This window comes from Meleagris gallopavo, chromosome 2, assembly GCF_905368555.1.
Source record: "Meleagris gallopavo chromosome 2, MGAL_WU_HG_1.1, whole genome shotgun sequence".
Lineage (NCBI taxonomy): Eukaryota > Metazoa > Chordata > Aves > Galliformes > Phasianidae > Meleagris > Meleagris gallopavo.
In genome coordinates this window covers 53,589,168-53,612,717 of record NC_139405.1, presented here as the reverse complement: position 1 = coordinate 53,612,717, position 23,550 = coordinate 53,589,168, and the positions used below count along the sequence as shown (strand labels likewise).

Genomic DNA, 23,550 nt, shown 5'->3' with positions numbered 1-23,550 from the left:
TATCAAGATCCCCAGGTCCTTCTCTGCAGGGCTGCTCTCAAGGACTGCTCCTTCCAGTCTGTATAAATGCCTGGGATTCCTCCGGCCCAAGTGGAAAACCTTGCACTTCGCTGTTTTGAACCTCACTACGTTCACCTGGGCCCACCTTTCAAGTCTGTTGAGGTCCCTCTGAACAGCATCCCTTTCTTCCACCATGTCAACTGCAAACTTGCTGAGGGTGCACTCGATTCCATCATCGATGTCATTGATAAAGATGTTAAAGAGCACCGGTCCCAAGACAGACCCCTGGGGGACATCACTCGTTCCCGGTCTCCACCTGGACATAGAGCCATTAATCACCACCCTCTGTCTGCGGCCTTTCAGCTAATTTCTTATCCATCGAGTGGTCCACCCATCAAACCCACATTCCTCCAATCTGGAAATAAGGATGTGGTGGGGGACCAATTTTTTTTTTTCATGAGGCATGATTACTGGAAGATGAACTGCACGCGTGGCAGAATAGATACTGTACTGTGGGACCTGCCTGTCCTGCAAGAAAGTGAGTTCTGATCAGCAGAAGCCATTCAACGCTATCTTGGACTGCACAGATGCAGATCTCTGGAGAAACACCTGCAAGATGACTTGGTAGCTTCACAAACTGAAAGTTAGTCTGGGACAGATCCTAGAATACTAAATACAGAAAAGGGACCAGAGAAACAGGAAGGCAGTTGGCTGCTTTTATTTCGGTCTGGAGAGCTGGAACACCTAAGGGAAGCTAAAAGATTATCAGGAGTTGAGAAATGAGCAAGGCCTGTGATAGGTTCTCCCATACAGCTGCTCATCTGTACCAAAGAGAAAGGAAACACCTTGACTGAAGGGAGAACACTGTTTGTATTAAAAGTAACACCTGAAGAAGAGAGCTAGAGGTGATGGATAATGCAAACAAAGCAGACAAACTGAGATTGCATAAAAATGTAAACTAAAACATTAAAAAATAGCAAAGAAAGCTTCTTGGCCTTTCTGAAGCTTTGATCCAACACTGACTCCATTGACTCATTTATATAATTGAATGTGTTCTATTGAACACTGAATACATATGTTCTATAAGACAAGATAATTCAGAAATAGGCAAAACTACTTTTTTTTTAATTTCCTGTATTAGACAGGAAAGGGATACTTTACTCTTTCCTCTTATTTTGGTGTTGCTCTGCTAAATAGCACTGAGATGCTCCTGCTGTTAGACAATAACTCTTCAGAGAGTAACTGGCATCTTGAAACGAGGAGGCATCTACTACTTATAATCTGCCTCAAAACCCCATCCATCATGGTGCCTTTTATTGACATAGCATTTTTTGTGTTCAGCAGAGAGAATGGTTCATTGCTGGAACACTCTTATGACACCATGGCTAAATGTTGTACCAACACCTAAAACTAAGAATTTTTAAAGATATTTTCAGCATGTGTTTCATGAGTACTATTCATGATCCCTTTTGGTATGTTTGGCTAAATTCTGTGAGGGTACTGTGGCCACTGAGCTCATGCCAGCAATCAGCACACAGTTTCTCTTCTGTTTGGTCTTTCCTGTTCCAAAGGGGCCAAAGCAGCTAGGGGAGAACCCCAGCAGCTTGACCCAGCAGAAGTGTCTCCAGGCCCTCTAGCAAGAAAGAAAAATATTTCAGGCTTGGTTGAAGCTTTGAGGTTCTCTCAAGTTTCTGCTTCCTTCTGAAGAATAAACAAGAGGTAACAAGAATCTGCTGTATGTGTTGGTTATTCAGCCTGTGCACAGCAACAACTCTGATGTACCAAGGGATTTTAATCTTTGTGTAAATATTATAGCCATTCACAGCAATGCTTTAGAGGAGAAACAAAGAGATTTATTCAGCTGAAACCACAGGGAGAATGTCAATAGGCACAATGCAATTGCTTGATTTGGAGTTTAGTCCGGATCCTTGTTCCGATCAAATGAACTGTGGAATGTTTTAAAACAACTTGATGTTTGTTTTGGGACAGTGTAAGAGAAACAAGGAATGGACAGCTACAGAAATATTTGGGGAGTGACAGGAGAGGAAAGGCAGATAGAGCACTGAACAAGGATGAGAGAGATGTAATTTATTCCCAGCCTTGCCAGTTCCCTGGTGGGTGATTCCAGCAAAGACCCTTTGCTGCAGCATTCCTAGTTTCCCCATGAAGACTCTGATAACTGTTCTCTTTCCAAATACACTTTGTTTGTAGTGATAGAAATCAATATGCTAACAGGATGCAAACTACCATCAGAAAGATTTCCTGGCATATATTTTGTATTTTGCTGTCTGGACACTATACAGACACCACAGAAGCAACATGAAACTACTCCAGGCCAACTTCCACAGTAGGGCAGATGGCTAAAGCACTGTGTGCATGCCGGTTGTGGGCCAGTGAACTGGACAGAGAGAGCTCCTACAGTGAGTTATTGTCAGCCCTAGTATTTCCACAACTTCGAATAGGAGCCAAGGAAAACCTTCAAACAGTGCTACATGAAATGTGCTCAGTATGAAATGAAAGAACAAAATCAAGACCACAGAACCTGTCACTCTTTGAAAATAGACTGGCAAAAGTCACAAATTCTTAAGATATTCACTGAAGATTTCTTTTTAACACGGAAGCCAACTGCATTTTCAGTTCATTCCACCAGATGATCTTTTCAAGCACTGTCAGTCTGAAGTGGTCACAAACATAACCTCCAAGCTTCAGAAACACTGTCAGCACGAAGCATTCTCCTCACCACAGAAGTATAGCTGTTGGTCATTTCCAAATTCACATGCCTGAAAGAGCATTAGGAATCCCTACAAGTGACAAAAGGTAGTTTGGAACAAAGAACTCTCTGCTCTGCTTTTCTCTGCTTTCTGCCCTCAAGGTAGGTCCTACATATGTCATGGATAATCTCTACTGAAAAGTGAAAACTATGACCGTGGTATGTACATCACTTTCAGAATACCATGCTGGCCTCAGTAAGACTGCAACAATCCTGAAAATCTATAGTTCAAGGTATGCTCAATGTCAATTTGGCACAAAGGTTTTTAAGGAACACAAGAGAAGTCATTTCATCTCAGCTCTAGATAAAGAGCAAAGAAACTGAGTTGAAAATGGGAAAATGGAATATCAAAAGTATTCATCCTGAACAGACAAGGGAAGATCAGGACTGCCTCTGCTATTCCTTAGCTAGCTGTAAACATGCTGAGAAATTACCTCATCAGAAGACCTAAAAGAGGAAAAAGCGATCTTTCAGTAAGAATAATCTTATGTTTCATGTAGTGTTGTTTGCTTAGAACAAGCCTACTTTAGCTCTTGAGATTGCTTATAGCTGACTGCAAGGCTGATAAAATGCTGTTCTCTCAGGGAAGAAATTCAAATTTCAACCTGAAGGAGGACTCTCGGTTTGGAAAGTGTCTCCTGCCAGGTGGCAAGGTCAACTGAGGGCAGCCACATAGCAAGGTCCACTATGGACAGGAGGAGGGACTTCCACATTTCCAGGAAGCATCCATCCCATAAGAAGATATGGACAAAGACACCTCATAACTTTGGACAGGTCTCAGAGCAGCAGTTAGATACAAGATCATTACGTGAGATCCATTGGTAGCAACATTTAAAGCTGCCACATGAAGATTTAATACAGAGTTAAGTGAATTTTCTCTCCAGAGACAGAAGATTCTCGTGGCAGGGGACTGTTCATTACAGATGCTGATGGAGCATAGTTCAAGACACAAACTGCTCTTCATGTACTTGCTTATTTTCAGTCTCACTCTATGTTTAGCTCTCTATCTTATTCAAACCCATCCAGAAACGTTACATACTTTTTCTTTCGTTTCTGAAAAGTTTAGACAAAGAACCAGAAAAGCAAAATGTAATTTAGAGATGCAAAATGCAAAGTAGTGAAATATATTGAAAGAGTCAATACATGACATCACATGTAAAAAAAAAAAAAAAAAAAAGATAAAAAAATTAAAGTTATATTCTGCCAGGCTATTTTAAGATATTCTTTCTCTACTGCAGAAAGAGAGAAGGAGGGAGGGGATGCAGAAGGTCATCATTGTATCTATAAAGTCATCATTTGGGTAAAATGGAATATCTCAAAAAAAAAAAAAAAAAAAGCTAATATCAGACTTCTGCAAAAAATGTGTGAAAGGCTGCCCAGACTATTTCATCAGCTCTGAATGTCTTGTACACTATTAACTGTGAAAAGATTACAGACTGAGGTAGTGTAAATGTGACTGATTCAGCATTTTTCCTTTGATATATATGAAATAGATAATGGTAACATGTAAATTATCTGAAATCAAATAATGTTGACATTTAAGTGGTTGCCAATTAGATCTAAACTAAACTGGAAGTTTTACAGATTTTCACTGTTGATGCAACTCTCAGCAGATCCAAGAAGGCATCAATGAATTGGTTTATCCCACTGGATAACTCTGCAAGCTGAAACACCTACCCACTTCAATTTTGCTTCCATTAACATCTTAGGGGAGTGGACCAATTCTCCAGAAAGGCATTAAAGACCACAAAAAATTACATCACTGTAGATTTCTATTGCACCAGTAAACCATTTTCCAAATACCACATTCCCTTCAGCAGAAGGAAGCTCACAGATAAAAGGCCCTTATTTCCAGGTGGCGAGGAGGCACCTGCTTATTTGGAACTGTAATTGGCTATCAGACTGTATTGGTTTCATGAGCACTGGTAATGTTATTAGTCGAGTAATGATAAGCAGTGACAATGAACAGTGGATGGAATACAGTTCTGATGAGCCATACCTAGCTCCTTTTGTATGTTGTCAGGGATTCCTGTTATAGTCTTTCTCCTTTTGACTTTCTTCGGCCGTCTTACCACCGTGTCTGTGTAAATTAGAGACCGCCGAATGCTGGCTTGGCGGTCGAAATTCTCCCCTAATACATGGTAAAATAAGCAAAGCAACATTACTTCCAAGCACGCTGACATCATGCACTTTCTTCCACTAGCTTTGTTGTAGAAATGAAAAAAAGGCATTAATAAATGATGTTAGCTTGATCCTACAGTGAAGGTTTACACTGAAGGAAAAGATACAGCACACTGTCACAGTAAGGTTTTAGACATGCGTACATATTGCTCAGTACTGCAGGTTTCAAAAGGAATTTGACTTCCCCTGAGTCCAATTCACAGATGAAAGAAGCTGTAATTCTATAGGCGAACAGAATACTTGCTTTAATTTGGCCCTCTAATTTGTGGGATTTGTGGGTTTGCTGGCTACTTTTGTTTTTGTCTTTTTTTTGGTAGCTGCAGGAGATGGAAGTTTTTTTTGTTTTTGTTTTTGTTTTGAGCTGTGGAAAAAGCAAATCTGTTCATGAAAATGAAAGACTGCAATGGTTTATACAGGAACAGACATTGCTATTGGCAACAGCTATTACAATTTCCTTGCAGACCTCCATCATTAAATCAAATTCGTTTTCGTACCAAGTTGCTCTGAACCTGTCAAGTGTACCATATTTCTGGTGATGATCTCTTAACACAAATACAAATAAGTTCTATGGAGCATGCAGAGATCAAACTGGTTTTAGGAGCTCATGAATATTTCTGTTAGAGTGGAAGCTGCTTATAAATGAAATTTTATAAATGACTATACATATATGAAATGGTAAGAGCTGAAAAAAAATGTGTAAATGCACGTTGCCAGATAAAACCTTATGATGACCATGGGCTGTATCCTAATGGGACCCAGAAGCACCACTATCATTAAGGTTGAGCAGCTTTTCTTTAGGAATTCACTTTTGTTGAGAGGTTTATAGTTTGGCCATTTTACAAGTAGCAAAATAAAATTTGCCCTCTAGTCTGAGCTCAAACAATTCTCTACATCTCTAAAAATATTCCCATCCCCAATCTCACACATAAGTTTCCTTACTAGAAGTTAAACATTTTAAAGCAGTGACAAAACATCTAAAGTGTCCTTTAGATGACCTACTTAAAATTTAAATGCAGAAAAAGTTTGATACGCATGTATATATTTTTGCCTTTTATGCTTTCTTGAAATTCATGACCAAATTATTTACCTCTTAAAAGTGATGAATGCACAGTAACTAATATGTCATAAATATTATCCCTGGTAGACTACACATCAGTATGATGTGTGTTATGCAGATAGTGTAGAAAACCACTAAAACAGTTAAAGACACAGTCATAAGGTAAAGCATAGCACATGGAATAATGAAAATACAAGGAAAAATACAAAGCAGTTTCAATCACCATATTGTAAATATAAAGACTGGCTCTTTTTTAATGGGTCTTGTTCTCCAATGAAGCGCACTTATGCTGGGCAGAATCCTTGCATCTACAAAGAAGTGTCACTTTCATCTGAGTTTCTGATTGACTGAAATGAGGGCAGATTAAGGGAGGAGGAATCTCATGGGATCTGTGAGATATCAAGCTATGAATCCCATGGGCTATGAATCCCCAAAACACTGAGACAAAATATCCAATGTCTGGGGCATTACTGCTATTATGATATTATCACCCATATGGAGTCTGAGTTGGGACTGTTAGATAATCCTTCTATATAGGATAATAACTGGCCACATTATAATGAATTTAAAGAATTCAAAAGCCAATGTTTGGCATCTCTAAACATATCTTGATCCATTCAAAGCCAGCGATTATGCCTGAGGCAGTAAGGGGCAAGAAAATTAAAATTTGGCTTTGAATACTCCCAACTAAAATACCATGCAAAATGCTAAGTAAAAGGGGTGCAAACAGGAAGAGGGTCTTTTATGCATAGTTTGAGGCACACCAACAGGATGACCTTGGGAAAAGTTATTGTGCCAGCTGATCTACACTAACTTCTCCCCCTGTGCTAACAAAGAGCTAACTCAACCAACCCTTCTTCAGATGGTTTCAAAATAGCTTTTTCAAAGACACTGCAAATTTATAGAATTTCAAAGTAGTTGCTTCAATAAACTCTAAGTCAACAATCAAAATAAAAACATTTCAGCCTTTTCTACTCTTCACTGTTGATCTTGTTTTTAGAAAATACTGATCTTAACATATTATTTAAAGATACTTTTCTTCCACTGGGTTTGTAACAAATCGTCTAAACATTCCTCATCTAGTTTACTCAGTTCTCCCTCACATTTAGTCAGTTTTCTTGGATTCACTGGAAATATTTAAGTATGTGTTTAAATCTCACTGAAGCCAATCAAGCAGGACATAAGCAAACGCTTAAACGTTTTCCAGGATCCAGCCTGCTGCCTATCAGCTCCACCACCACCAGACTTCTCCATCTGGAAAGAAAGTTAGTTCCAGAAAACCCAGTACAGGAGACACCAGTAAACATCCTTTAACCACAGGATATGTAAAAGCAAAGACTGGCCACCGCTGAAAATTCAGCCCAACTCCTTCAGGCCAGAATAAGCTCAGCCCAGCCACCCTCAAAGACTGATCCTACAAATTGAATGTCTAGTCAGCAGCTTGTCAGCCTAATGCAATGCTCCTGCACCTTCAGGCTGTCCAACAGATTTTTACTACCCCTGCATTAGCTGCAATCTGCTTAGCAAGGAGCCCCAAAAGCCAAAGTAGCGGAGCATTTGTTGCACAGCCACGTGACAGGCCATTGGTAGCAGGATCATTACTAATGGACTGCTGAAAATGCTGTCACCTCTTCTGAGGTTAACGTTTTATTTAATGCCAGGAGTAATAAATGGAAATGTTTTGACCTCTTTTCTGGGAGAGTAAGAAAAAGAGCAAGCAAAGGAAAAAGCCGAATCAAAACAAAAACCAGCTATGGTTTGTTCCTCAGCACATTTAACAAATGGCACAGAATTTTTGGTCTTTTTTTTTTTTCCTGCCTCACATAGTAACATAAGGAACTTCACAAAATAGAACTACTCACAGTGTGGGAGGGCAGAGGAGGGGAGCAGATTGTGACTTTTTAAAGGGGAAGAAGGACAGCAGCTTTTTTTGTATGTGTGTGGGGCTCGGTCTGTTTTTCTCACTTGTCTTGATGCAAAGCAGCAATACAGCTATTTCAAGGCAAAAGGAAACTGCTTTCCAGAGACCGGCTCACATACTGAAAGAATAGTCTCCCTTCCCCATCCTTGCTTTGTATGCCTTCCTACTATCTTGATCTTAAGGAATGAATGCCACGCAACACATTCCAGGAAGTGTAATAAACGTGTACTATTTTCATCAGAAAAGTTGAGAACTGCTGCACTTGCTGGGGGCAAGCCAACTCATGCAAGTGGCACAAGGTTTGCCACAACATTTGAATTAATCTGGTTGAAATTGTAAGTGTAACTTATGCAAATGTATTCATGTTTCCTGGATGTTTCCTGTGACACTCAAATTCAGGACAGCTATTTGATCTTTTTTACCCCATTTTTCTTTCCATCTATTTACCTCACCCATATATTTTCAGTACACAAGGTCATTAAAGTAAATGGCAGATTACCCATTCTGTAAATAAACCGTCTTCTTGCTGTTGCAATATCAAAACCATGCTCATGTTCCCACAGCTTTGCCTTCTACACCCGTATCCTACATTTCCTAGATAACACGAACAACTCTAGTTACATTTCAGCACTGCATGTTTTCCTTCTATTCATTTTCCACAGGTGGAGTGTTCATAATCTTCTGCTGCTCTCAAGTATTTCCTACTGCCTATTTAAGTAAACATTTCTTACTGATTTCTCAGAGCTCTCTGATGTTTATCACTGGCCTTAAACTACATCTTAAAACTTAATCAGACACCTTCAGTATGAGAAGTAGTGCTCCACTGCTACAAAACAATTAAAAAAAAAGATAATCACATAGAGAAAGAGAATTCCTAACTTACTTTCAAACAAAACTGAACATAGCAAGCTATTGATTATAAGAGTGAGCATGGAGCCAGAGAATGCCATCTGGCATTTGAATTAAACTGGATATTGAATACCATCCCAGTTTTGGCAGGCAAATGGTCAGTTATTTGAATTAACTAATAATAAACAATCTTGATACTGTACAGAGACAGAGGGATTATTAAATCAAAGTGATTATTCAATCTTTCACACAAATTCTATTTACACACATCAAAATATCTATGCAACATTAGACTTCATTGTAATTTAAGTTTCACTGAGTAGGAATTCTGCAACAGGGAAACCAAAGAGCATTTTGAAAATGGAGAATCAACATACAGCCTGCATACAGAAAATGTGGGCTACTGTCATGTAAGTTGATTGTCACACCAAGTGTCTCAATTGAGGACAGCCTCATTAACCTTCTATTCTTTCCCTGCTTTCCTTGACACCTCAGCCTCTTATTGTTGATGAAAACGAGGCTCAAGAATTCTTTTCTCAAATTTTGTAACATTTAGTTTTCAAGATACAGAAGTCTCTGATAACCTTCCTTAAGTAAAGATCCTAGCAGAAAATCTTGAATATCATTAATATTTTACAAAACATGATTTTCCATTATTTATCTTTAATGAAGCCTACGGTAACAGTGATTTGTCAATCATCTTATATTTAATGAATATCTAATTTTGTTTCAAGCCCACACTGTGTAGACTAACTTCATTAATGTCCATTTTAAGGAATTTTGAGTCTTTCTCATTAAGTGCAGACAAAGACTATTAAATGCAAAATACTGTATTCACAGAAAGATGCAAGAAGTAACATCAAATTCGTGCATCAAATATATAACATTTGAGTGTTAAAATACCACCTAATGGGTCTCCCATAATCCCTCCCCTCCCTAACCAGCATAATACAATTTCTGAAGTTAAAAGCCTACCAGTCACATTAATAGGAACCACATCTGTTTGGACTGCCTGTGCTTGCTGTCGCATCTTCTCTTCTGGTGTTGGCAGTGGAAGCGACTTAGTCCAGTTGGTTTGTGTGTTGATATCTGATAACTCACTTGAAACTGGGGTTTTAGGCCTTTTGATGGTGATAAGCTTTTCTTCTTCTGGGGAAGAGACAGAACACTGCAAATAGACATACATACAACAGTGTTAGTTCTCTACTAGAAAAACAGAGGACTAAGTACTAAGGTACTGCTGCTGCAGTCAGCATGATGGCTTGTGGATACACCCTCACAAATAACACACACTAATTTACAAGTGACTTTTTAAAACAAACGAAAAACCAACAACCACCAAAAATCCAACAGCAACCAAAAAATAAAAACAAAACAGAGGAAAAACAACTCTAGACTGGATTTACCCATGACACCTGATGAGGTTTAGAACCATATAAATGAAAGAGGAGCAAAGCACAGTAAATAATTATCTTACACATTTGTTCCTTCAGCAACCAACCCCTCTCACTTTTAGAAATAATGGATAGAGGTTTATCTCCCCTCCCTCTCTTCTCCGCAGTGTCCCATTGAGAAGATGAGGTTGAGCCCTGCTTTGATGTAACTATACTAAGCTATGAGGTGGGTAAGGAAGATATTTATTAGGAAAAGATACATCTGGGGAGAGCTCTGTAAATGACTCAGCCAATACACTTAACATAAGCATCAGCCAGGGATCAGTATGGAAGTTGGCTTTGGAGAAACTCATGCTTTGCTTGTTTATAAAGGGTGAAGTGGTTAAAAGTATTAGCATACCAACAATGGTCATTTTTAAAGTTGTTCCTTATCAAAAGTGTCAGATATCACATCTATGATGGACATTTTTCTTCAAATAAATGAATAAAACCTCTCTGCGTCAGAAAAAGAGGTTGCAACAACTTGTAGAAATCCTTTCACCAGCCAAACTTATAATGCCAAAAAAGACATTTCTAGGGGAACAAATCTGTTTTCACTGCAAGGGACCTGAGGTTATCCCAAGAGCAGGAGAGGAAGAAAGACTTGGAGGAAAAAGAAGCTCCTCTTCCTCCTGCCTACAGATACAACAAGGAAGAGGACAAACACTTCTGAGTGTAGAGGCTGTAGGGACAGCACAGACCTCTGAAGCTGTTAATCATGCCCATTTCAGAGCTGGTTGCCTTGGCTGCCCTGCAAGGTGGACTCTGCTCTCTGCCCCCAAAACCAGTTCCTCACCACCACCCTCTCTTTGTTCCTCCCACTGTCTGCAGAATACCACCCAAAATGGGACTGCTGGGCACTGGATTGCCACTCTCCCTACAGTTATTCCCTGGCTGCTTAAGAGAGGTGTAACTGTTGTTTATAACAGATGGACTTTCTCTGCCATTATTAAGTCTAAGTGATTTGCTCTCCCTTGAAGCTGAGTGGCACACAAAGGCATGACAAAACACCACACTGCAACCACTGTTTATCATTTCTGATTTTAATTTTCTCCTTGTCATCATGAGAAGTTCCCACTGTTTATAAAAACACATTTATTCATACCACTGTGCGCTGTCAATTCATTCAGACAGGACCCAACATTTCATTACAGATCAATAAATTAAAGCAGATTCCAGGCAAAAAGTAAATTAAAAAAAAAAAAGGAATCCCTTCAGGTAATAATAATAATACACAAATATAATGTGAATGTTACTTTTTTTTTTTTTATGTGTCTGTGTCCATACACTGTTTATAAATGTACATGGTGCAGGCATACCTAAAGTAACCTGCACACAAATGGAAGTGCTTTCCCATTTCAAATCACTCACATTTATAAAAACCTCCGCTAACTTGAGCAATGTGGGAGAGAAACGCCACTGCAGATGGGAAAGTTGCCTCCAGGCTGTGCCTCCTCCAGTTTGTTCCATAACAGCTCAGAGCAAAAAAGGCACTGCAATCCACATCTGCGGGTAGCCCATATGGGGCATCACTGGTGTTGGAGGTGTGCGTGGAAGCACTCAAAGGACTAATCAGAGGATGGAGAGGAGAAATACCATCTTCCCTCTTGTACAAATAGCTCTGGCTGCATCGGCACAGCAAGGGAGGCACTGCAAGCCTGGCTTTGCAGTTTGTGTGGCAAGTCTGAGCTGCAGCCAGCTGCGGATGCTCTGCTTTGGGTGACAGCATCAGCACCAGTGACGGTCACGTTCAGACAGTGCCAGTGCAATGCCAGGTCTCAGCTGTCAGTCACAGTCACCAGGGGCTGCTCCAAAATGTCAGGTGACAGAGATACGGGTTACAAAGCTACCCTTCCTTCCCCAGCAGAAAAGCAGGACACTTCTGTTACAGAATACTAATAGAAAAACTGGGGGACTGAAGCATTGACTATGAGGGAATCCTAATTATACAAAAAAAGCATGGAACAACCATCAGAAATCTTACAAAATTAAAAGGCCAGAAAACTGAGGAAGGACAGAGGAAAGAGGACAGAAACTGATTGGGTACAGTAAGCACATAAAGAATGAAAAGCAATTGATAACTCAACTGTGCAGCTGTGGCCAAGCACTGGTTCTGGAAACATTACTACTTTTGGACAGCAGTGCATATTTCTGCAAAAAGAGTTCAGTAGAAGAGCTGCTGGTTTTGAGTGTAGGAAGGAGTTTCATGAAGTGTTTCATCTGCAGATACGCTTTCTGTGGTTTCTGGATAAACACGACTATCTCTACCTAAATACCTTCTTCCAAAGCACTCACAGTGATAGTGGTACATTTACTTGCTTTTTGATGTAAAGATTCTTTCAAAGGGCAAGATAGGTCAAAAGCCATACTTAACTGTCCTGTGCAGAGTAGAAAGCAGCTCATTTTTCAACTTTCTTCACACAAATTTCTTATCTAATTTTCTAGTTATGACAAAATTAGAGAAGAGAGGAAAAGTATGTTTTATATTTTATGTTCCTTTGTGAAAATTACATATTTTTAGAAAACGTATCCAGATTTACAATACAGAATTTTGCAGGAAGATTCAACAGATTGCTGCTGTACAGACAGAAATATCTTTTGAAGTGAGGTCTGCTATATGAGAAATAGCACTGGACAATGCTTCGAGATCACACTATCTGCTCAGCAAATCTCAGCATAAACACTGCTTATAAGAGAACAGTTCGCACCCCTCTCATTTTTAAAGCTCTGACTCAAAACAATTTTATGGTTTGATTTATATGATCAAATTTCTATGCAGTTTCCAAATGGGATGCTACACCCAGCTCCTCTAAAAAATCCATTGGATTTGCGCTCTTTAATGGATCAGGGAAGAAGGGAAGACAGTAGGTGGAAAGGACAACATTGGACCTCTCTGTCTTTCCATAAATGTGCTCTAGAGGGGAAAAAGCCAGAACTTTCTAAAGGGAATCTGAAATGAGAATGCAGGGGAGAACGGCTCATGAATACACCACAGTCAGAGGGGAGCTACTTGGCTCACATAGCTAGATCCCCTCCACTTGCTGACTTCTCGTCCTCTGTCCACTCAGGCACTGCGACACATAACAGCTTCACTGCCTGAGCAACTCATGCTGCTTGAGAGGTCCCAGCTGACAAGTGATGCCACGCTGCGCATCTCACAGCATGTCCTGCCCCAGGTTCCTGTTTATTCTTAGTCTTTGTATATTGCAATGGTTTGTACTACACTGTTTGAAAAGACAGGACCTCCACAAGAAAAACCAATCCATATAAATCTCACTTTTAAGCAAAGGACCTTAAAACTTGTAGGCATGTCACTTATCTCACTGTCCACCACAACCATTCACACTCATTTCAATTAGAAATTTTCTGAAAAATAAAGTTGAGAAAAAATTCCATGCTGCTGTGGATGAGAGCCATACCAATTGAGTCATCTATTCATATCTCTCAACACCCTATTTCTTCTCCAGCCTTTCATTAGCTTTGATGGCTTTGAGCTCTTTTTCTCACAAACACATTTTCTTCTTTGAACTGCTGTCTCAACCCAGCAAATTGATCAGCATTAAAAAAAAAAAAATATGCAAAGCAGTATAAAATACCTGTGCTGATTACACGTGTACTCACACACAATCATAACCAAGGGGTGGGGGAACCAGTTGAGGGCATCACGGTCTGGAGGCATCTCCAGGTGCGCCAGCAACAGCAAGGCTTGTAGACATTCACACTTCCAACCTAAAGCACCCCACTTCTCCAGCCCCTCTCAACACTAAGCCAAATTTTACATCAGATCTCTTCAAGACCGTCAAGCCAATACAGTTAATGCATTTGTTTTCACTTTACATTCTAAGCAGTTTCTTGCAGATAATAAAGGAACAACTTGGTATGGCTGAAGACAGTGTCAAAAGTACACTTTTTTTGCCCCATAAATAAGCAAAGGAGCTGTTTTGTTAACCAGAATTAAAAGACTATCAAAACAAAGTTCATAACTCAAATAACAGGATCTAGGGAAAAATACCACGAGATTTTTCATAGTTGGAATAAAGACAGGATACAGCACGTGCCTGCAAGCAAGTACTCTATAGCTCACGTTCATCATTTAGAAGTTATATTACTCCAATTAGGAAACTTTCTCCTTGGCTAATTAAAAAAACAACCACACAGCCAAATAAATAAAACAGTGTTCACTGGAGAAGGAGTTTCAAAGGAGGCAAATGTTAATAGACCAAAAGTAATTAAAAGCAACTAAAAGATATAGGACTGCAGACAAAAAGGGAATAATGAGGAAAAATGCAGGAAACAAACCTGGCATGGCATTTTTCTGTTGAGCAGTTGATTTTTCTATGTTTAATCAATTTTTAACAGAAAACAGAAGCTGGTAACAACTGAAGGCTAAGGGCAGAATGTAAAGATTGCTGATGTGCTAAATGCTACAAGTAACATCAAGCTGCAAATGAGACAGCTGGATGGTCCCACTTGTGGGCAAAGTACCTTGTTGCTCCGGGGAACCAAGTTACAGCAGGCGCTAATGCAAGACTGAGAGATGCAGTCTAACAGACTAGACTGTTGAGTGAGACAAAAAAAAAGAAAGAAAATGAGTGATAAAAAGGCAAGGAAGGAAGAATGAGGGAGAAAAAACACACACACACACACAAAAGACAAATACACTTAAAATACACAATTATATATTTCAGAACGTAAAGGAACCAGAATTTGAAAGTGACATCTTAGTATATCCCTGACACTAGGAAAACAGACCAGTACTGAAGGACAGCAACACTTTTCAAGTCACCAATGGTGGTACGTAAGAGGTGACAAAGGAGGACACTGGTTACAGTACTGAGATGTAAAATCCAGGTAAACCAATTTAATCACCAACAAACTCAATTAGGATCAGCAGAAATACACTGAAATGGGGATTGGATTGTGCTCCATTAATGCAACTAACATGAATCAACCTAAGAGTAAAAAGGAAGTTCCAAGAACTTTGCTTTATATAAACTAACACTCAAGGCATTTCAAGTTTCCATGTTTTCTCCTTCTGTCTGCTTGCTTTTGGGGTTGGGCTAACTAGCCTGTTTTACCGTATGGGCTTTGTTTTGAAACAGTAACACTTAAACATCTTTTAAGAACTGTGTGTTTTGTATGAATATCACCCTCTGGTAACTGGCACTCACCTCCACAAAAGAACATTTGTGAATGTAGGTCTTCTCTTGTGTGATCTAAGCCATGGTTTCATATTATGTCTCCAGTGAAGACAGACAAGTGGAATATTTGTCTTTTTTTTTTTTTTTTTTTTTTTTTGAGTAGATAAAAAGAGTGTGGAAAGACAGCTTCCTTTGTGAAAGCACAACGCAGTAAAACGGAGGTTTTATGAAACATAGCAAATAGGTCAACTTAGAAGTAAATTTACAAGCAGTAAATAGCTATTCAGTCATCTATGATTATTCTGTTATTCTCAAATTTCAGCTGGTGCTGCATTCACAGAATTTAAATGTTGGCTTTCTTGCTTTGAATTGACAACAAAGCCACAAAGCTTTCATCTACCGGTAAGGAGTTCACATTCTGAATCATGGGATTTGGTGACCTGAGCTTCACATTGTTACTGAAGAACTTTCCTAACATCTGAAAAATGACTGTCTCAAGGCATAAGTTATCAGAAGTATTCTGTATTTTACCAGTGGGACTATAATTCAAGTTCAGAGACCTGTTAAGTGTTCATTTTTAAAAAAATTAGTAAAACTTTATGTCATTACATAATGTAAAGCCAAATAAAATGATGCTGGTCAAAGGTCATCATAAAGCACTAGTTTTACAACAAGAAGGGAGTATGTTGCACTTTGTAAGGGATCAGCTTTCGATTACAGAGCTGCAGAAGAGTGTCAGGGTTATGGTTTAAGTTTTGAGATAATCATTAAGACCTTACGCTGTCATTTTGACCACTTTTTCATCAGCTAAGAATCATGCCTACAGCTAAAAAATACCTAAGGGAAACTATTCTAATTTGAAGTGCTATCCTTTCCCTGAAGCATAACTAGCTGCAGTAAAATTTTTCAAACAGTTAATGCTGACACCAGCGCAAATCATAATTCCAGTGATTTCAGTAAGGTTTTGCAAATTGTCATTGTTTTACATTTGCTGCTTGATGCCAGTACATATCACAAAGAACTCAATGGGGTGCAGCAACATTCCCTGCCAATACGCAGATATAAAGCAATCAAATACTGGATGAGGGACTGTACATGTTCTATGATAATTTTTATTACGTGATTTAAAAGCACGGAAGACAGCACTCAAACCACTGTATCCTTTAAACTGAGTTCTAAGGATCTGCACACTTGGTATACAGGCAGGATTATTTGGTCTGTGCTACAAAAGTGCATATGGCTTAGTAACACTTCAAAAAAAATCAAACTTTACAAGCAACACTTCATAAGCAACATTTTGGGGCAAAGTATTCTAGAATACGTGTCTTGAAAGTCCCAGAAGCTCCAGCACTTCAGGTTCGGATAGCCAGGCTCCAGAGTATCTTGCTGTCTATCCCAGCACTACTATCTTAGCTCACAGCACTGAAGCTAGCCACAGCTTGTCTTTGGAGCCCACAGACACAAGAGGCGAAGATGAAGACAGAGGGGCAATATTGCAGGCAATTAAACTGTAGCAGACATATATTCATTCCAGCACTTTACTCTTCACCATTACCTTTTGTTCAATTTCTTCATAATCATCCTGGTAACTTCCACAGATTGCACTGGAGGACGAGGAGAAGGTGGGGCCCTGAGAGTAATACTGAGAGCTCCGATAGCCATCTCTCCGCAGCTTGTCACACTCTGCCAAAAGATGGGGAAAAAGGAAATCAGTTTATTACCAGAGCATTTACTGTTTACACTCATAAAAATATATTGTGTTTTACTGAAAGCGGTTGCCGTGCACTAACACTGTCTATCCTAAGGAATAAAACAGAGTTGCATTTCTCATCTTTTTAATCTATATTTCAGCCTCCCCCTCTTTATTTATACACGTTTGCCCATGCATAGCATGTACACACGTGGTTTTTATTCAAATCAAGAGATGGTGAAAGATTTGAGGATGGAAATTGATTTATTTGTTGGTTTTTAAGTGAGGTCTGGCTCAGTATCTTGACAGATGGCAGCATCTTGCAGGACAGGAGACAGTAGCATGCAAGTAACACCAGGGTCTCATTTGCCAGGCCGGTAGACACCCATTATGTGCCTTGCACTCGAAATGATGATGTTACTCACTACTCAAGCACCATCTGCTAAGTAACTTTGGCACTGACCGCTCATCTTGTCTTCATGCCTACAGAACAGACCATTTACTGTGATTTTGTAGAGAGGAATGCAAAGCACAGGGATTTTAAAATCTCTTGTTGACACAAAGCATACATAGGTTTATAAAAGAAGAATTTTCAAAGTTCGGAAAGAATTCAGAGCAAACATGCATCTCCACTCAAACGGCCAAAATCAGAGTCAGCACCTTCTCCCTCCCCATCCAAGTCTTCTGTAACTGTCCTCCTGCCTCTTAATTGATATTCAGTGTGACTGTGCTAAAGAACAGACGCCACAACATAAGGAAAAATTAAACGTTCAAGATGTGGCAACCAAATTCATCAGCCCAGTCAAACTGTTAGCTTTACACTTTCAGAGACAGATATGTGAATCTGCTGAGAGATGAGGAATGCAAAAAGAAAATTATTTGTTAGATTTCTATCCAAGGAACTGAGATTTCAGCACAATATATAGGCTGACACAAAGTGCTTTTGTCATCACTTGCTAGGGAAAGTGATTCTGAGACCATACTATCTGTCCCCCTAACTTGATCTCTTTAGTACTCCTTAAAATGGAAAATATGCAATGTTTATACTGAGGGAAACATTTTATAGAGGCTTTGGCTTGTCAAACGATTAACTGGAGTTATGACTTGCAACTTCAGCACGTTTCCTAGGTTATATCAGACGTTTTTAAAACTGGGTTCTGTAGGACTCCATGGGGATAGTTTAACTGACCTTGAGCAACCACAGCTCTGCAATCATTTAATCAACACGGACTCCTTTTCACACGCACACACATATCAACAGTAAGAGTATGCAACTGACAATTAGCCATTTTCATTAGAGCCAGATGCAAGTCCCGGCCTGTTGCGTGCCTCTGCATGAGATCAAAAAGGGCACAAACCCATCACTCTCTCAGTCCAAGGCCCTAAGCTGGCAGCAGTGGGTTCTGAGACCCAGATCAATTCTGATAGCTCAGTCAGCAAGTCTGCTTACCAGTCCCACACGGTGAGCGCACCGGCACTGTACGCATCTGGCAAACAGCTGCTGAGCCTCAGAGGGGGCTGAGAAGAGGATGCCAGCAACCACAGGAAAACAAATTCCTCCCCCACCACTCCAGATCTGGCACCAGATCTAGGCAAACCCACCACACAAAGCTCACAAAGACAAGCACCCCGATGGGCCAGTTAGTTGGTGTGAGCTACAACCAGCAGCAGTAAGCAGGCTGTGGCAAAATGGAACAGCATGAAAACTTGTGTCAAACTGCAGCAGAGGTTAATGCCCAAATTGTCGACTTCGGCACCGTAAGTCTTGCCTTCAGATCAGTCACTCATCACTTCAAACCAACACAGAGGCAACACAAGATGTACATAGGAGTGAAGTTAGTTTTCCTTCTGCTCCTGGGATGAAGCCTTGGGCCCTGACCAACCGCTACTGTGGCTCTCCAACACCAGGCAATCACTGGACGAATGTCTCAAGAACCACAGGTTTTATGGAGTGCAATAGATGCGTGCTCTGGTATCAACTGCTTAGCTTTACTTATTCTTCTAACTAAGGAGATGAAGACAATGAATAGTGTGCTTCAGGAGGTCTGAAAAGAACTCCCTGAACTCTTGAAGAAGACAGAACCAAAGCTTCAAAAGTCCACAGCAAGTTCAGCAAGTGAAATGACAATAAAAGCGGCAGTTAATCAAGCTCAAAATCTCTGTTGGTCCACAATGCAATACCCAAGTAATATCAGAAGTCACTGCAGTGATGTGGCTGAGGAAGCCAAGAGAATTGCTCAAATTGCTGAAACTCACCCAGAAAAAAGTGACCAGTCCCAAGGAACAGTTTGTTTGTTTACTGTCACAGCACATTTTACAGTTCTGGACAGCACCTGAGGCCAGCATACTTCTGCAGAGGTTTCAGGCAGGTATCTGCAACTTCACATTGTAACAGCCCAACAGGAGGTCAGCTACTGTCACTGTCAGATCAAACCTCATAACTTCTGTCTGAAAAGTGTTCTAGATAGGAAGCACACATCTCATCTGAGTGCCTCCTTAAGTTTCACATGGTCTTCTGTAAGCAATTAACTTTGAATTTTTCAGCAAAAGGCTTTATATATATATCACTTTAAAAAAAAATATATATATACATATATATATTAGAAAGAAGTACATTACGAAAACTTCCAGACGTGGATCTTTTCTCCCAGAGGAGCAATACCGCAACCTGACTATCCAAGCAGGGAGGAGCACTAGACAGAGTTAGTGAAAAACTTCCTACAAATATTCATGTTATTTCAGAGATGTCTGAATAGGTTTAAAAAAAAAAAAAAAAAGAGAGAGACAGGCAGCTTCAGTTATTAATAACCTTCAGTTTTAAGAATGCACCAGTACATGAGTGCTATCTGAGCCATGGATACACACACACTCTTGAACCTCATGTCAAGGCTGATATATCCATGCTATCCAGTACACAAAAATATGCACAGCCTAAAAATCTCTGCCTAAAAATTGCTGAAGCAAAATATAGGAGACTGCATCAGGCAGAACACAAACACTGATTCGTTGGATACACTTGCTTGAGATCAACTCTGCAGCATATGCACAGCTAGTTCAAAGCATGCTCTATGTGCTGTATTACTTAGAATCTATCTGATCTGAACAGTGCAACAGTATTACTGTGTCCCAAATGAAACAGTTTTCTTCCCCCAACAGCTGCCACTTGCCTGCAAAAACTAGGAAAATGCCTCTCTGTGGCTGAGTGACTGCAATAGATGGAAGCACTGGGAAGTGCCCCAGCACAACAGCCAAACTACACCCTCACCGCTTCCCCTTCATTAGCTCCTGGGGATAACCACGGAGAGGTGCTGTGTACCATCTTCTACTGCCTTTCAAGTGCTTCTTTAACTAAATAAAGTCATAAAATAGTTTTTTGTCCTTTTCATTCTATACTAGTGATACATTATTTCAAAACTTATTTTATATTATAATTATTGCTTAAAAATGGCTCTAGTCGCATTATGTTATAATTTTTCCTCACTTACATGGCTAAGTTAACTCTTCCTAGAGAAGGAAATTTTGCCTGAGGAGAGTTTTGCTGCTCACAGGGTGAGTTTTAGTAAGGCATAAAGAAAGTGGTTGGGAAATGTGGTCTAAAGACTTTTAAAGGTTTCCCATCACTGTCACAGTTTAGTAGAGTAGAGTAGATTCAGGGGATGTATGACAGAAAAAAAAATGTGTTAGTGCTGTCAGTGGCCATACAGTAATATCTGTGTTGCTGCCATTTAACCAACCTCTCATATATCTGCTCAGTGTTTCATTATTGCAGTTTGCTAAATCCTGGTCTAAGACAGCAGCTTACTAAAGATGCTCTGCTTCTCACCAGCAACACAATGACCTAATCACAGTTCCGACTTCCAAAAGGAGAATTTACAGGCAATGGAGCTGAGTGCAATCCTGCATCAAAATTTTGAGCCACGAACACTGAATTCTGCACTACTCTGCAGCCTACTGAGCTTTACTAATTCTTACGTTTTACAATGTTTTGGCAATAATTCCATAGGGTAAGGTCTGAAGATCAGGCTCCAGCTTAATAGCTTAAGCTCTCCAAGTAAAACCTTATTGGCCTCTGTGGCATGCAGTGAGGCCATGGGTACAAAATATCATCAAGGCCACTCAATCCCACATAGATCTCTTCATTTTACACTAAGAACTCACACGTAATTCCACTTGACCCTGAGCTGATAACACACAGTAGCAAACCTTGCATATCCAAGCGATTTACAGCTTTACAAACAATCTGAAACCATATTGTTACATGAGAATTTGAGACACAAATCACCTGGGTGAACAGAAGGCACAGCACTGATACCTCATTAATTCATTTGACATGGTATTACTGTGGAAAACCAGGATTAACATTAACTTGTCCGCTTAGTTCAACATCCACATCACACTGCTCTGTGGCACAAGAAATGCTTGGTTTTCTAGTACGCATTGGATCTTTCCCTCTCCTCTGGTACCATTTTATACACTCTGAAATTTTCCACTGAAATTAATCATGGAGTCTTGGAAATTTACATGAAGCAAAATGCTCTGCCTTGCCAGCAACAGAGTTGTCAGAGAGAAAGAAGAGAGAAGTACTGCTCTGTAATGCTTCCTATTTCATTGAATTCCTCCATGCAGAAAAAAATTGTACCCATTGATATCATTGACACTTACTGAATGTTTATGGAGAAGCAAACAGTGGATGTGAGGTGATGGGTGGTATATTTCAGCAGTGACAACACAGCAAATCACTTCTGCTCTGGTACAGATTTTTATAAGTGTGGTATGCAGACTCTAGTTCGTAGCTGGTGAAAATGCATAGGACGATGTTGAAATACAGATTCTGTAGCTGTGAATTTGTTCTATCAAATAGTGTTATTGTGCTCTTTGTATCAGTTGCAGTTTCCATGGAAATAAATAGGAGGCATTACTTTTGGAGCAACCCACATACCACGGTCATTTTCAGAAGCTTTCTAGAAAATGATTTCTTTTCATTGTAACGTAACTGTTCAAGGCTGTCATTTTTCAGGGGCCCCTTCACAGAAGAGCTCCCTGGTTGCAAGCAGACAGGCACGCAGTACCGGTTTTCAGGACAGGCCCCACTTGAGCCTGGCTCCCTGCAAGGAGCAGCCAGGCCATGGCACAGTCTCCACAGCCAGCACCAGGCCCCACTGCCTCAGGCCTCAATATACAGCTGCCACTTACTAAATTAGTCCTAATGAGATTACACGTGTAAGCAAACATTGCTCACGTGACTGTTGCAGAATCAGGCCTTAAGCTCTGCAGTGCAGTTGTCCACACGTATACACTCAAATGCATGCTTGAGAGAGCATGTAAGAGCTCAATACAAATAATCCACCCGTCTGCATTTCTAAGCGTTCATTCGCAACCACTGTTGTCGTGAATTTTAAACTAATGTGATATTTACAGTTAAGAGATACGGCATATGAGTTATTCAAATATCCAAGGAGCCTGTCTTGCTTGAAATAAGAAGCTGTGAAAGCAATCATCAGATGGCTTGAGCAAGCAGGGCTAAATGTCTCAGAAACACTCAAGCTTGCCTTGCACCAAAGAACAGAGTCTGCACCTCAGGACTAGCTGCTAAAACCCAGAAAGAAAACATCTACCAAGTCAGGGGCAATTTCACAGGGGAAAGGATGAACCAGACAGAGCCGCCCCAGGCTGCAGAAACAGAAGGGCTGTAGTGCAGAGAGGAGGAGCAGAGAGCAGCAGGCGCTCCGTGTGCCTCACTCCCTGCTGCTTTGGGAGCAAGAATGGACAAGCGACAAGCTGACAGCTGCGTCGGCATGCTCAAGAAATTCTCTCAGCTCTACTCAGGGTGACTTCTTGGCAGAGCCTTTCATGTAATAACTTGTGTTTTGTAGTGTGGGGATTTTCCTTTTTTTTTTTTTTTTTTTTTTTTTTTTTTTTTTGGTACTACAGAGAGAGGCTATTAACTGCAGGAGTCAGCTAAACTGTCAACTATAGAAATAAATCTGCTGACTAGCATATTAAAGCACGTTTATCCACTCACTGAGCATATCACTGGAAAACTGCTTTATTCCCTCAGGTCAGATTCTTTTTTTTTTTTCTGTTTAGCTTTAAACATTGTAGCTAACCCCTTCTTATCTGTAAATATAAACAAATCTCCTTCCTCCGTAAGTCAGGACCACGAACTCTATCTTATGAGTACTGACAGACCACAGCACAACATATACTTGTCTCATTAAACTTTTCCAACAGAGTGAAAACCATACTGTGAAAGTAAACTTTTAAAAGTGACACATTACTTCATACACCATGCTTTTTTAATCACGACTATAATATAACACATTGCTTTCTGCTTTAGAATAAGACCTGTTTCAAAGACAGTAAATAATTGCATTAGTTTTCAGACACTCTTTGAATTTGCTTTTCCAGATGAGCTGAGAGAACGAAGGTATCACAACTTTACGGCAAACAGGACTGAGTGAAGGAAGACTTGGTATTGCTGCTATCCAAGCAAATCCACTCAGGTTAG

At 40.0% G+C, this 23,550-nt stretch overlaps 1 protein-coding gene across 13 annotated transcripts in view; it reads right to left on the bottom strand.

Annotated features, from left to right (window-relative positions):
• Positions 1-23,550, bottom strand: part of NHSL1 (NHS like 1) — a 162,150-nt gene that overhangs the window by 14,360 nt on the left and 124,240 nt on the right. For 10 of the 13 annotated variants that reach the window (XM_085217187.1, XM_085217186.1, XM_085217185.1 and 7 more), the window contains 3 exons: positions 16,908-17,035; positions 9,754-9,946; positions 4,770-4,901 (listed from right to left, as the gene is read on the bottom strand). In XM_085217187.1, the coding sequence (XP_085073313.1) occupies positions 4,770-4,901; positions 9,754-9,946; positions 16,908-17,035 (453 nt within the window). The remainder of the gene's footprint in view (positions 1-4,769; positions 4,902-9,753; positions 9,947-16,907; positions 17,036-23,550) is intronic. The other 3 variants (XM_085217188.1, XM_085217189.1, XM_085217195.1) reach the window with 1 other exon arrangement.